The sequence below is a fragment of the Eurytemora carolleeae genome, unplaced genomic scaffold (genome assembly GCF_000591075.1).
Source record: "Eurytemora carolleeae unplaced genomic scaffold, Eaff_2.0 scaffold875, whole genome shotgun sequence".
Classification (NCBI taxonomy): Eukaryota; Metazoa; Arthropoda; class Copepoda; order Calanoida; family Temoridae; genus Eurytemora; species Eurytemora carolleeae.
Window position 1 is genome coordinate 165,999 of NW_019396839.1, and position 13,588 is coordinate 179,586.

Consider the following 13,588-nt stretch of genomic DNA (forward strand, 5'->3'; position numbering starts at 1 on the left):
CTAAATATTATATTTTGCGTACATAAGCTATCTATGTTTATTTATTTATCTATGGTACTAATCCTGCATTCGGGTGCAGGTAACGAAACACAATAAAATCCTTTTGAAATGTCGTCTGTCAACCAAGAACATTCAAGAGAGATACTTTAGACGTAAAAGAACTTGCTTCATTTCATCTAAGAATGCCATACTGAACGTTTCTTGACAAATTTAATAAATAAATATTTTTAGATATTATTTGTTTACTTTGTCATATTCTTGAAGCCCGACTTATAAAGTTGATTTTTTGGAGGTTTAAAGTTAAGAAGTTTTGGACTTTTGGAGTTTAGAGGTGTTGAAATTTTGGAGTTTTTAAGTTCTGAAGTTTGAGCTTTGAATCTCTTCTCGATAAAATAAGGCAAGTTATTGTGTCCGATGAGTTGCTAAAATTTTCGAAAAAAATATTGGAAAATGCACTCAAATTTATAAGATCTGATTCATCCGTAGTTCACTATTCTTCACGGGGTGATTTTCAGGACTTTCAAATATCAGGTTCTAGAAGAAAATTAGATCAAATTTCAAACTAGTTTTTATTCGACATTTATAACTTGTAATATCTGAAGCCGAATTTTAAGAATTTGAGCCGCGTCTTTAATTTAAGTCGCGGCTCAAATATGGTTGGTTCCACTTAAAATTGCATTACATTTTTCAAGATATAAGCCGGCACTGGTTTTTGGGGGATTTGAGACGCGGCTTGAATTCATTAAATTCGGACACTGAATGATTAGTTTTAAATTTAACTAAATTATCTACTGTTTTGGTAAAGAAGCAATTCCGTGGATTTGCATTGGTCCTGCCGGCTCGTCGTATTGGTCCTGCCGGCTCGTCGTATAAGTCGTTTTTACCCAGTTTCTCATTAGAGACGCAACAGATAGAAGTAAAATTAGTAGTGATCGATATCGAATTCAATTCGGGATCATCAACATAATCTTCCCATCCCAACTGTTCAGGTGCAGGGAGAGGGTGGACGGGATACAAAGGTGATGGAAACAGTTCTACTAAGACGAGCCAGCATCATGTCAACTGCTATTGTTAACGAAAATATGCTTCAGGTGATACAAATCAATCAACTAATCAATTCTAATGTTCAATAGGTTCAAAAATCAAGTCATAAGATAATTTTTTTCAAATAATCAACCAATTAAAATAATCAGCCAATTAAAATAATCAGTCAATTCAAACAATTCATATAATGATCAATAAGTTCAAATATTTAATCAATTTAATGGTCAATCAATTAAATGATCTATCAATTCAAATAATCAATCAATTCAATAATCAATCATTTCAATGATCAATAAAATCAAATGATCTATAAATTCAAATAACCGATCATTTCAAATAATTAATCAATCTGCTATTGTTAACGAAAATATGCTTCAGGTGATACAAATCAATCAACTAATCAATTCTAATGTTCAATAGGTTCAAATGATCAATCAAGTCATATGATGAATTTTTTCAAATAATCAATCAATTTAAACAATTCATATAATAATCAATAAGTTCAAATATTCAATCAATTCCATGGTCAATCAATTAAAAAATCAATCAATTCAATGATCGGTCAATTCAAATAATCAAACAAATCATATAATCAATAAATTCAAATATTAAATCAATTCAATGGTCCATTAATTAAATGATCTTACAATTCAAATAATCAATAAATTCAATAATCAATCATTAAATGATCAATAAATTCAAATGATCTATAAATTCAAATAACCGATCATTTCAAATAATTAATCAATTCAAATAATCAAACTATTCAAATATTTGATAAATTCAAATAATCTAGCAGTTCAAATAATCAATCAATCAAAAAAATCAATCAATTCAAAAATAGTCATTTAATTCAAATAATCGATCAATGAGATTAATCAATTCAATAATCAATCAATTCAATTATCAATCAATCCATTTAATTTAATGGTCTATCAATTATATGACAAATTAATTCAAATGATCTATTCATTTGATGGAAAATTACTAATTTAATTTGAATAATCAAACAATTATAATGATCAATTAATTCGAGTAATTAATCAATTAATCAATTTTAGCCGATAGAGTTGTCAGCAGGAAACCGAAGACAGAGTTTTGAACCAACACATCTCACAAGGAAAAGCAGTTACAAGCACAGGTAAATATTATGTTACAAGCACAGGTGAATATTATGTTACAAGCATAGGTGAATATTATGTTACAAGCACAGGTGAATATTATGTTACAAGCATAGGTGAATATTATGTTACAACCACAGGTGAATATTATGTTGTTACAAGCATAGGTCAATATTATGTTGTTACAAGTATAGGTAAATTTTAGGTTTTTTTTCGAGGATCTTAAACATTACATTAAATGAATTTAAATTCATGATAGAATAAATTCTTCCTCTAAAGAGATAAATATAGAGTTTTAAATTTCTGAAAATCAACCTCATAAAATTTTTCTTGTGTGAGAGTTTTACCACCACCAAATATTTCGCATAAAAGAACCAAGTTGTTGCCACAAACTCAAATTTTCTAATTTTTATAGCTTTGCAACCTAATGCGGTAGACATTTCAGATTTCAAATCTATTAATTTAATGGAATTTATAGTTTGAAATATCAAAAGTCTGTTAGAGATTGGGTTGGAAAGATTTAAGGGTGAGAAAATCTGAGTTTGTGGTAAAAAAACAGTTCCTTAGACTTTTCCGTTGTATCTTGATAAGACCGACATAGTTTAAACTTCAAAATCTAGAGAGGGCACCTTTTTATCAGAAAACTCATGTGAGATCGATCTAACCAAGGTATGTAGATTACAGGTATGGGTGATAGGAAAACTATAGTTCCTTATCAGTCCAAATACGTCACAGAAACTAGTTCTTCAGCAGTCCAGATTCGTCACATATAAATATACGCTGATCCTATCGCCCACTTGTATGCCAGTTCCATTAGCGCCTGATCCAATCAGGATTCAGTCATGTGTTTGTTGTATATTCTGAACCAATAGAAATTGCATGCATCTTGCTATCTATCTCATCAACCATTAGGAATGAATCCTAAATCTACTGTAGTCTACACACCTTGGATCTAACTAAACGGACTGAGGACCCTCCAATTATAGTTTACTCATGTCCGATTCTCAACGGTTTCTTTTCCTGGTAATGAATGAATGTGATATGCTAGTTTTACTGTCTGATAATTCTTTATTTTTATTTATGGTTTCTCCTTTAATCTAAGACAAAAAGAGCATTTATTATTCAGGTAAAGGTTAAAAAAGGACCGTTTGGCTGATATTTAATTTTCAATTCCCCGAAGATTTAATGATTGAAACAGAAACCAGTATCTGAGCGGTTTAAATACTTGGCAGTAAAATGTACACAAACACTATCCCCTATTCCTTCAAAGGTTTCAGTTTTATATTCATCACTTCTATAAATTAAACTTAATGTTTCAAGAAAACATTTCTTTTCTTCTGTTTTATTCCATCAGAGAGAAATCTGGGAATTTTTGAAATTCCCCGCATTTTATGCTTTTCTTGGTTGGAGAAATTAAACTTTTAGAATTTTTCTAAGAATTTAGGTTTCCTTTTATCCTCAATATAAAGTAAATTGTGGGAAAAATAAAACTTTGGAATAAAAAGACGACACTAACGTAATTTTCAGTAATCTTATGCGTATTTAATGTTCATATAAAGCATAATGTTTTATTAGTATAGCTGAAAGGGACTGCCGCTTCTTTGTATTAAAGGTCACTTGAAATTAGGCTTACGGTCCCTTTAAACAACTACAAATAAAGTGAAATGGGCGTGTGTTGTAGACTGCATATTTGCAGAGAGTGGTGTTTATGTTACTGTTTAAAATCAAAACTAGAATTTAACAGTCGTCTTCCTGTACCATAGTTTTATGGGAATTACTATATATATATATAGTAAAACCGTGTTTATTGACTGATAAGGATCGAGAGGTCTGAAACAATTTGTATTATTAATATGAAAGCTGAGATGCTGTTCTGATTAGTGCTTTATAATTATATATATATGTTTTTATAAATTTATTTTAGCTCAAAACGACGGAGGTACAGTGTTCAGCATTCATAGAAGATGTTTACAAGAACTAGCTTCCGGTTAACACAAGCTCCACTCAAGAAAGCATCCGGCCGGAAATCACAGCTTCCGGTTTTAATGATTCCTGGATTTGGATCTTACTTCACGGCTAAAAATCTAAAACCGGTCGTTTGAAGCGCGCGCTAAATTCAATTAAAGAAAGATTAGCATTTCTACAAAGAACTCCATACTCACCACAAATTCCAATTTTGTGATCTTTATATTTTTGGAATCTGAAGGTGAACAAACTTTTGGGTTTTAAACTTAGACTATTTAACCCTATTCCTGCTGGGGGGAGGGGGAGTCAAGCTGACCCCCTCCTGCAGCTTTTTTTACGTAACTTAAAAAGTATTGGTATTTGGCTGTTGACATTTTATGACTTTTCCTAAAGACCCATAACCCTCCCTTTAGTTATAAAACCAGGCTTTTATACTAACTGCCTGAGTCCTCAGGCACACTGCCTGAATGACCACTTTTTCCTGTATGAAAAGTTAGCGATATCAGGTCCAAGGATTTGGGGATTAAAAATTTTCAATTTCAGGAGATTGATGTGAAATATTTAAAAAAAAACCTCTTTATATGTATTATAACAGAAAGTAGAAAATTGTTTATTCGAATATATATATTTATTAGGATATACATGTTGTGTAAATGTATAGATGTCTCTATAATTCTATACCTCGGAAAAGGATGTAATTTAGCAATTAGATTAGAGGATGATATTTGTATTCATAATCCAGAATCAGATTAATTATTAATATATCTAAAGCTCCAGGAAAAAGTAATATTTTCACAGATAAGCAGGAACCGAAAATTTGATTTTAAGATTAAATAATTATGATTATATATCATTATAAGGATGAAAAGTCCTAGGTCAACTGCCTGAATTTCTTGCAAAAACTAAGTAAGATAAAGCATTAACACATTGAAAATAAAGACCCATCTTCCCCCAGCAACTAGAGGCCAAATGCATTTAAGGTTAATTACGAAAGTTGTGGAAATGAATGATTTAATGCAGGGGAAGCTTAAAGGGACTGTGATTTCAAAAAGCTCTCCATAAAAAAAGTGGCAATGTCATTTTTACAACAATAATCATTATAAATTTATCAATTTTTTCCTATCTCTCTATTAATGAATGGTTACTTCAAATTACGTCTCAAGTCCTTTTAGAGGGAGTGACTGCCTAAAATATTTCTTTACAATACTGCACTGTAAGCTTAACTACCATGTTCAGTCATACACTCCCTTAAAGAACGGTGTGTTTGTAAACATTCCTTAAAAATTGCAAAACGTAAACACACAGTTGCAGTACATTAATGAACCTGAGCCCAGATGTAAATAGACAATAATGTTTGAGACTGTGTGTGTACTGTGTACGGCTTAGAGGGGTGGGGGCCGGGTCAAAAAATTAAGCCCCCCAAAAAAATCTTCTTTTTATTTCAGACGAAATTCAAATTTGTCTCTCTAAAAAGCATTTTGGAAAATTTTGAATTATTTAACAATTCCTGTATTTAATAAGAATATATTTCGTTTATCTAAATCTAAGTGAGTTTTTCTTTTTAAACTTAGAAATCAGCTCAATATATATAATATCTTAAACTTAATATGTAATTGTGTAATCATATATTAATGAAAAATAATGTGTTAAATTTACTTGTCGCATTTAAATGTTAGTGCTAGAAATGATAAGTTAGGTTAAGCGTTATTATAAACAAATATATCAAAGAAATAAAAGAATGCTCATATATTATTTATTAATTGGATATGTTTAATTTAGGATGTAGAAAAAAGCTCAATTTATTGTTTAACTCTCTAACAAAAACGCTAGATAGTAGATATTTAAGTTATTTATATAAGCAGATATATATATAAAAGCCTATAGATCTAAATTGTAAAAAAATTGACAGAGAGATTATTTCATAGAAAGAATATTACATAGAGAGAACATTTCTTGGAAAAACATTTCATAGAGAGAACATTTTTTAGAGAGAGTTTTTCATCTAATCTGTTTCTGGTTTCTGGTTTCTCTTATCTTGTCTAATAAATCTGTAGAATTGGGTTCTTTTTCACTTCTGTTTAATTTGTAGAATTTTTATCTCTTGTCTCATCTATTTAATCTGTAGAATTTGTATGTCTTGTATTATCTATTTAATCTGTAGAATTGGAATCTCTTGTCTTATCTATTTAATCTGTAGAATTGGCATCTCTTGTCTTATCTTTTTAATCTTTAGAATTGGTATTTCTTGTCTTATCTATATAATCTGTAGAATTGGTATTTCTTGTCCCATCTGTTTACAGGTAACGTTGTGAGTTGTGACCCAAACATATCCCAATTTAGTTAGAGAGGTCACGTGACAATACGTCGTCAGTTCTTTTAATCTGTGACAGAATGTTATCTCTTAAGTTCCATCTGTTTCAACTGTGATTAGAAGTTTACAGTTTGGACCAGCAGGGTGAAGGAGGGTATTCTTGCAAACTGCTAATTGTTGACGCAGTAATAATATATATACTTTGCTTGTCTGTCTGCATTGGTGTTTGTTTGGTTGTTTGTATCCAAAACGGCTCAATAGATCGGTCCCAAGTTATGTGTGAGACCTCACGTGGCCCCAGGGAAGGTTTATGGATGTGAATGATCAAAATTTCAAAACTTTATCTCTAACAAAATTTGATTTTAAATAAATTTTTTAAAATTTTGAAAATCACACATTTTTTTATGAAATCCGCAATTTTTTTTTGGTTTTGTTTTACAATGTACACAAAGAGAATATGTTCACAATTGAAATAGAAGATTGGCGCAAAGCGCCCATAAAGACTAGTATATATTTGTAAAGCTATGCTCTCAACTATTTTTTTCGNACCTTCCCTGGGCTCCCTAGATGTCCCACAAAAAATTTGGGCCCGACCGGTTCAGCCGTTTTGACGTTTATTGGATACAAACAAACAAACAGACAAACAAACAAACAAACAGACAAGCCAAATTTATATATAGATTCTATATATATTTACGGGATAAAGTAGAAATGCAATATTACACATTAATATATTTACGTTGAGAACTGTTGATTATTTACAAGTAAAAATACTATAGTAGAGACTATAAAGCAATTCAATATACAATAAATATATATGTAAAATTCTTATCTCCTTTGCTACAACTGGTGAAACCCTTAAACCCTTGGAAAAAGTAAGACAATTGTTAGAGTCAATTGTAATGATTTTGATTAGTCCAATGAACGCGAATTGAGCAGTTTACTAAATTAAATGATTTTTAAGGTAAACATTTTTATCTCATAGCAACGTCAAATACTCATTGTTTAAATGTCGTCTCTGTTACAGACTACAATGGGAACTAATTTTAAGTATACCGACTGTCGTTTTTGTTATTTTCTAAAACAAGCAAATACTTTTATTTGCAAAACTGTGGACATTATTGCAGTGCAAAACTCACAGTTAAATAAACGTCTTGATAAAAAGTCCAATGAGTCTTAAGTTTAGGACCCATTTTACACTCATTAAATGTAGCTTTCTTCTATTTGATATTTCATAAATTTTTGTTAGCTTTGTATTTTAAATATTTCAGAAATTCATGTAGCTTACGCTAAATTGACAGGTATTGAATAAAAGGCAGTTTACCCTGAGATTTTGATATGAAATGTCGTCTTGACAATTTTTCAACAGGTTTCTACTTTTATATGTAAATCGTATAAATTGCAAAAATAAATAAATAGCCATGAATATGGGGGAACAGTTTAAAATAGCTTGATGTAATCATTTAATTAAAAAAAAAATAAACATCTACAGCATTCCATTATTCGACAGTTAAAAATACGAGATTTTATAAATTCTTTCGGGGTCTCTTTATATTTGAACTTAACTGTATCAAAATATAACTTAAATCATACTGATACAGACAGGATCTACGCAAAATTCCTAAAATCTTAATAGATAATAAATATCCTTTTAACAAAGGCTAAATCATCCTTGAGAAATTAATTAAGCCCAGGATTTAGCCCTTATATGGACAGTTTCTTACAGAAGCTTTAGGGCACTATTATACTCTTGGGGTTTTTATGGTTTCAGCGTGAAAATAGACAGATACCGAGATACCGAGATATAAATTTATATCCGGATACGGTATTTACAACTCTCAGTTCGGATGTAAATATTAAGATTAATTTTATAAAATCAAATTTGGTTTCATAACATCCAGATTGGTTTTGTAACACATATATTGGTTTTAAACACCTAGCTTGATGACATAACAACTAGATTGGTTGTATATAACCTAGATTGGTTCTATAACACCTTGATTGGTTCTATAACCCCAAGATAGGCTGTATAAAACCTAGATTGGTTGCATAACACCTTGATTGGTTCTATAACACCTTGATTGGTTCTATAACCCCAAGATTGGTTGTATAAAACCTAGATTGGTTGTATAACACCTAGATTGGTTGAAGAACATCTAGATTGGTTGCATCACACCTAGATTGGTTGTATACCACCTAAATTGGTTGCACAACATTTAATTGGTTGTATAACACCTAGATTGATTGTGTACACATATATTGGTTGCATAACACCTTGATTGGTATTATAACACATAGATTGGCAGCCAAAAAAACTTGATTGGTTGTATAACACCTAGATTAGTTGCAAAACACCTAGATTAATTGTGTAACACATATACTGGTTGCATAACCCCTTGATTGGTATTATAACTGCACCTAGATTAGCAGCAAAAAAACCTTAATTGGTTGAATTTAACTTCTAAACTAGTTGCATAACAACTAGATTGGTTATATAACACCTAGATTTGATACATACACCTTGACACTTCGTCAATAAACTCTAGGATTTGAAAAGGGGGATTGAAAAACTACAACCACGTTTTCTACACTTGACTGGAATTTAAACAAGAAAAGGATTAATCACAAAATACAACAAATAGAAAAAGATGGTTAGTTTGAGATGGAATATAAAACTCGGAAACTTTCTATTTGAGGTAATTTGTTTAAACAAAGGAAATTCTGCTGTGGATAAACTCTACAGAAAGGATTTCAAATAATTGGTTTCAAGTGAATTATCAATATGAAGAAACAAGTCAATGAAACCAGGGTTGGTTGGGAGAAGTAAAAAGGTGTCCTTTACTTTCAGTGTCATAGAATGATTTTATAACATCTTAGAATGGTTTGATATCATCAAGATTGGTTTCATAAAATCCAGATTGGTTGCAAAACATCCAGATTGGGTGCATAACATCAATCTCTGAACAAAAAGGCCAAAAATGATCCAATGTTTTGAAAAATCATCAAATAAATTTTCTTAAAGTTAAAAAATGCAATATTCTATTGTTTATTCAACTGTCAAAGTTCTCAGAGAAGCTATAAGTTGAAGAATTTTAAAGTTTTACAAAAACCATAGAAATATTGGAATATTTATACTTGTTTTAATTCATTCAAAACTGTTTTAAAGCAAAACTAGAAGGATATATGGATACGTTTTTGAAATGTTTCTTATTCACCGATAAACGCCCTGTATAGGTCCAACGAAGTACATCCTGTAAGAAGTATGTATCTACATATTATAGGTCATATTTTGATATCTAACTTTAAGAGAGGTTCCAGAGGAAGGGCTCGCCGAATTTAACCAGGACCATTATGGGCCTTTTTTGTATTTCTCATGAAATGAGTTTCAATAATTATCTAATGACGTCATTGCACATACATCTTCTCAAANTTACCCCCCCCTGACTAAATTCCTGAAACCGCCCATGTGCTTAAACAAATAAAATGAGTGCAATTACTTTCCCACTACAAATCAGTTGTGCAAATAGCCGTCTGCAGCCTATTGTTTTAGTATTAAAACAAAATCCAGGAAAAATCTGTTCCAGTTCTTTTTATTGAGATATATTATGCAGGATTTGTAAATAAACATCGAATTAATTTGTTTATGTAAAATGAAGCATCTAAATAAAAAGCGTCAACAAAAAAACAATTTTCTTCATAACTTTTTTTAATTTTGGATCAAACAGTATGAAATTTACACAAAATCCTGCTTACAGAATTGGGAAGACATAACAATATCGTACTGTGCGCTTGATTTCCTTCATTTTCCACAACAGCCCGACATTTAACTGACTCCTAAAAGACAAACTGTTGAAAGGAAAAACTCCTTAAAGACAAACTGTGGAAAGGATAAACTCCTGAAAGACAAACTGTGGAAAGGATAAACTCCTGAAAGACAAACTGTGGAAAGGATAAACTCCTGAAAGACAAACTGTGGAAAGGATAAACTCCTGAAAGACAAACTGTGGAAAGGATAAACTTTTGAAAGACAAACTGTGGAAAGGGTAAACTTCTGAAAGACAAATTGTGGAAAGGATAAACTCCAAAAAGACAAACTGCGGAAAGGATAAACTCCTGAAAAAACAAACTGTGGAAGAATAAACTCCTGAAAGACAAATTGTGGAAAGGATAAACTACTGAAAGACAAACTGTGGAAAGGATAAACTCTTGAAAGACAAACTGTGGAAAGGATAAACTCCTGAACGACAAACTGCAGAAAAGACAAATTCCTAGAAGACAATTCATGAAAAGAATATATTTTCGAATGGTTAAAATCCCAAAAAGGAAAAGAAAAGTCCAAACTTATATTAAAATATGATAGCTGAGGTGCACGACGTTGCCCGTGCAATTTTAAAAATACTTGGGAAGAAAATTCGATTTTTTAAAAATTTTCCAGCCTTTGTTAAACTCAATAATAATTGAACAAATTCTAATCCACTCTTTTAATAGTGTGTACAATGCGAGGGCCGTACAAATATGTGAATTAGAAAAAAGAAATGTTAGATTCGATTTGTACTTTTAAATAGTAGACCAATAAACATGAAACACAGAGTAGAACTATCTGCTTTATATCAATATATAATGCACAACAAATGGATTAAATATCGTCTTCCTACGCCACACATGTAGTCGTGGGTTATAAAAGTTCTGTAAAAATAGATGAATTTTGGTAAATTTATTTCAGTAAGAATAACTGTACTCGGCATAACAAAATTTATATAACTTATAAACTTCATAATATAGTTTTCAATAGTTCGAGATCGAAAGGTGTCGAAGCAATCTAAACGATGTTAACGGTGACCAGCTCCTAGGAGAACAGGGTGATCAGTATACCAACCAAAGGCTCCAGCTCCTCCAGTATATGCTCCATAGTCAACATGGTCTGGGCCTGCCTCAGCGTGGGGGGCAGCGTAGGTGTTACTAAAATGTATACGTTAATAATAATGATATCCAACTGAGAAATAGTTTTTTTAATTTTTTTTAACTTTAGATGTAATTTCAAGTTACCCTCAATTCATAAAGTGCCATGTCCGATTCACAACGGTAGCCATTAGACCTGTGTGAATGAAATATCCAACCTTTTCTTTCGTAAAATTTAGTATTCTCCATCCAGTTGTTTCTTAATAAACGGGACGGACCGGTTCGCATTAAGACAACAGCGAAAACATGGCCAGAAAAACGACGGTTTTAAAGGAATTATTGTGAATAGGCCAAACCACTATTTTACTGGAGGGTTTACTTAAAATTATGTTTACAGTCCCTTTAAGAATTATTAAACATAACAATATATGATAAACAGACTCTTACAACACAGTTAATATATATATAGTAAAATAGATAATAATATTGTTCTCACGGAATTTAAAAAAAAATCCAAAAATAACAAGACACGTTTTAAATCGTCTTTCGACTCTAGCCAGTAATGGAAAAGTAAAATGATTTTGCACTTTTAATAAAAAAGTTTTCTTCCAAAATATTTTCTTGCTGAATATATTTTGACAATATTTGGCAAAAACAAAAAAATATTAAAACTTTTCTTTTTCGTACAGTGATGGCCAGAACACAATGGAATAAGAAGACGACATAAGAGAAATACGAAACATGATAGTTGGTGAATAGTTTAGAATGTCTTTTTCCATAATTTGTTAAGTTGTTTGACACCAAAGATCAATAAAAGTATTGAATGGGAATCATGTTATATTAAAATTGATTTCAAAGCAAATAGTTGTTTCTTAATAAACGGGACGGACCGGTTCGCATTAAGACAACAGCGAAAACATGGCCAGAAAAACGACGGTTTTAAAGGAATTATTGTGAATAGGCCAAACCACTATTTTACTGGAGGGTTTACTTAAAATTATGTTTACAGTCCCTTTAAGAATTATTAAACATAACAATATATGATAAACAGACTCTTACAACACAGTTAATATATATATAGTAAAATAGATAATAATATTGTTCTCACGGAATTTAAAAAAAAATCCAAAAATAACAAGACACGTTTTAAATCGTCTTTCGACTCTAGCCAGTAATGGAAAAGTAAAATGATTTTGCACTTTTAATAAAAAAGTTTTCTTCCAAAATATTTTCTTGCTGAATATATTTTGACAATATTTGGCAAAAACAAAAAAATATTAAAACTTTTCTTTTTCGTACAGTGATGGCCAGAACACAATGGAATAAGAAGACGACATAAGAGAAATACGAAACATGACAGTTGGTGAATAGTTTAGAATGTCTTTTTCCATAATTTGTTAAGTTGTTTGATACCAAAGATCAATAAAAGTATTGTATGGGAATCATGTTATATTAAAATTGATTTCAAAGCAAAAGATAATGAAGCAAAAGGATGTTTTAACTAAAAATAACGATTTATTAAATGTCATGTTTCGTGGGACACCCTGTACTTAAGTGTCTCATACTCATTGGACTATTAAATGTCATAACTTGATTCTAAAAGTCGTCTTCTTATTCCAAATTTTAAGTTTTTCGCTTTAGAAAATCTACAATTCAAAAATGTTGTTTATTTGTAATTTTTAAATACTTAAGAATATTTCTATACAAATTTCCGACAAATACAATTTAAATGCCTAAAAATGTTCGAAATGAAATTAAATATTTTGTACCTTGAAGCAGGAGAAGGTTCTTCATATGCTGGAGGAGATCCATACTCTTCTAGGGCAGCCTGACGTTTAATTTGCTGAGGAGGTGAATACTCTTCTAGCTGCCGAGCCTGTCGAGTTAGCCCGGGCATGTAGAATCGGGGTAAACCTTAAAACAGGTCTATTATTTCTCCCTATAATTTTTTTTGATACAGGGTTACCCTCAAAGGATGAGACTGTAAAGACGACCCAAAACTTAAAAAATATGGCGTTTTGAAGCTTAATCTTTGGTTTCTGCGCTCAATTGAATATAATGATGGTTTACAAAATGATTAAGAACAGAAATAAGCCAGTTTTGGCCTATAATAAGGAACCCTATATTCAGGGAAATGGACTAAACAAATTCCATTCAATCGTCTCTGAAGTCTCATTCTTTGTGGGTAACCCTGTAGCTCTAAATTTATTTTTAATGGCAAATATTACTACTGAAAGACAGACTGTGG

General features: G+C 31.0%; 1 protein-coding gene and 1 long non-coding RNA gene across 2 annotated transcripts in view; one reads left to right on the top strand and one right to left on the bottom strand.

Annotated features, from left to right (window-relative positions):
* The first annotated feature begins 916 nt into the window (after positions 1 to 916).
* On the top strand, positions 917 to 5,987 carry LOC111709259 (uncharacterized). Its single transcript, XR_002766819.1, has 3 exons — positions 917 to 1,091; positions 2,106 to 2,185; positions 4,090 to 5,987. It is a non-coding gene; the product is annotated as an uncharacterized LOC111709259 (long non-coding RNA).
* Positions 5,988 to 11,140: 5,153 nt separating this feature from the next.
* LOC111709260 (uncharacterized) overlaps positions 11,141 to 13,588 on the bottom strand; it is a 3,643-nt gene continuing 1,195 nt past the window's right edge. The window contains exons 3-4 of the mRNA XM_023482885.1: positions 13,110 to 13,254; positions 11,141 to 11,400 (exon numbers count right to left, since the gene is read on the bottom strand). Coding sequence (XP_023338653.1) covers positions 11,271 to 11,400; positions 13,110 to 13,254 — 275 coding nt within the window. The 3' untranslated portion in view covers positions 11,141 to 11,270. The remainder of the gene's footprint in view (positions 11,401 to 13,109; positions 13,255 to 13,588) is intronic.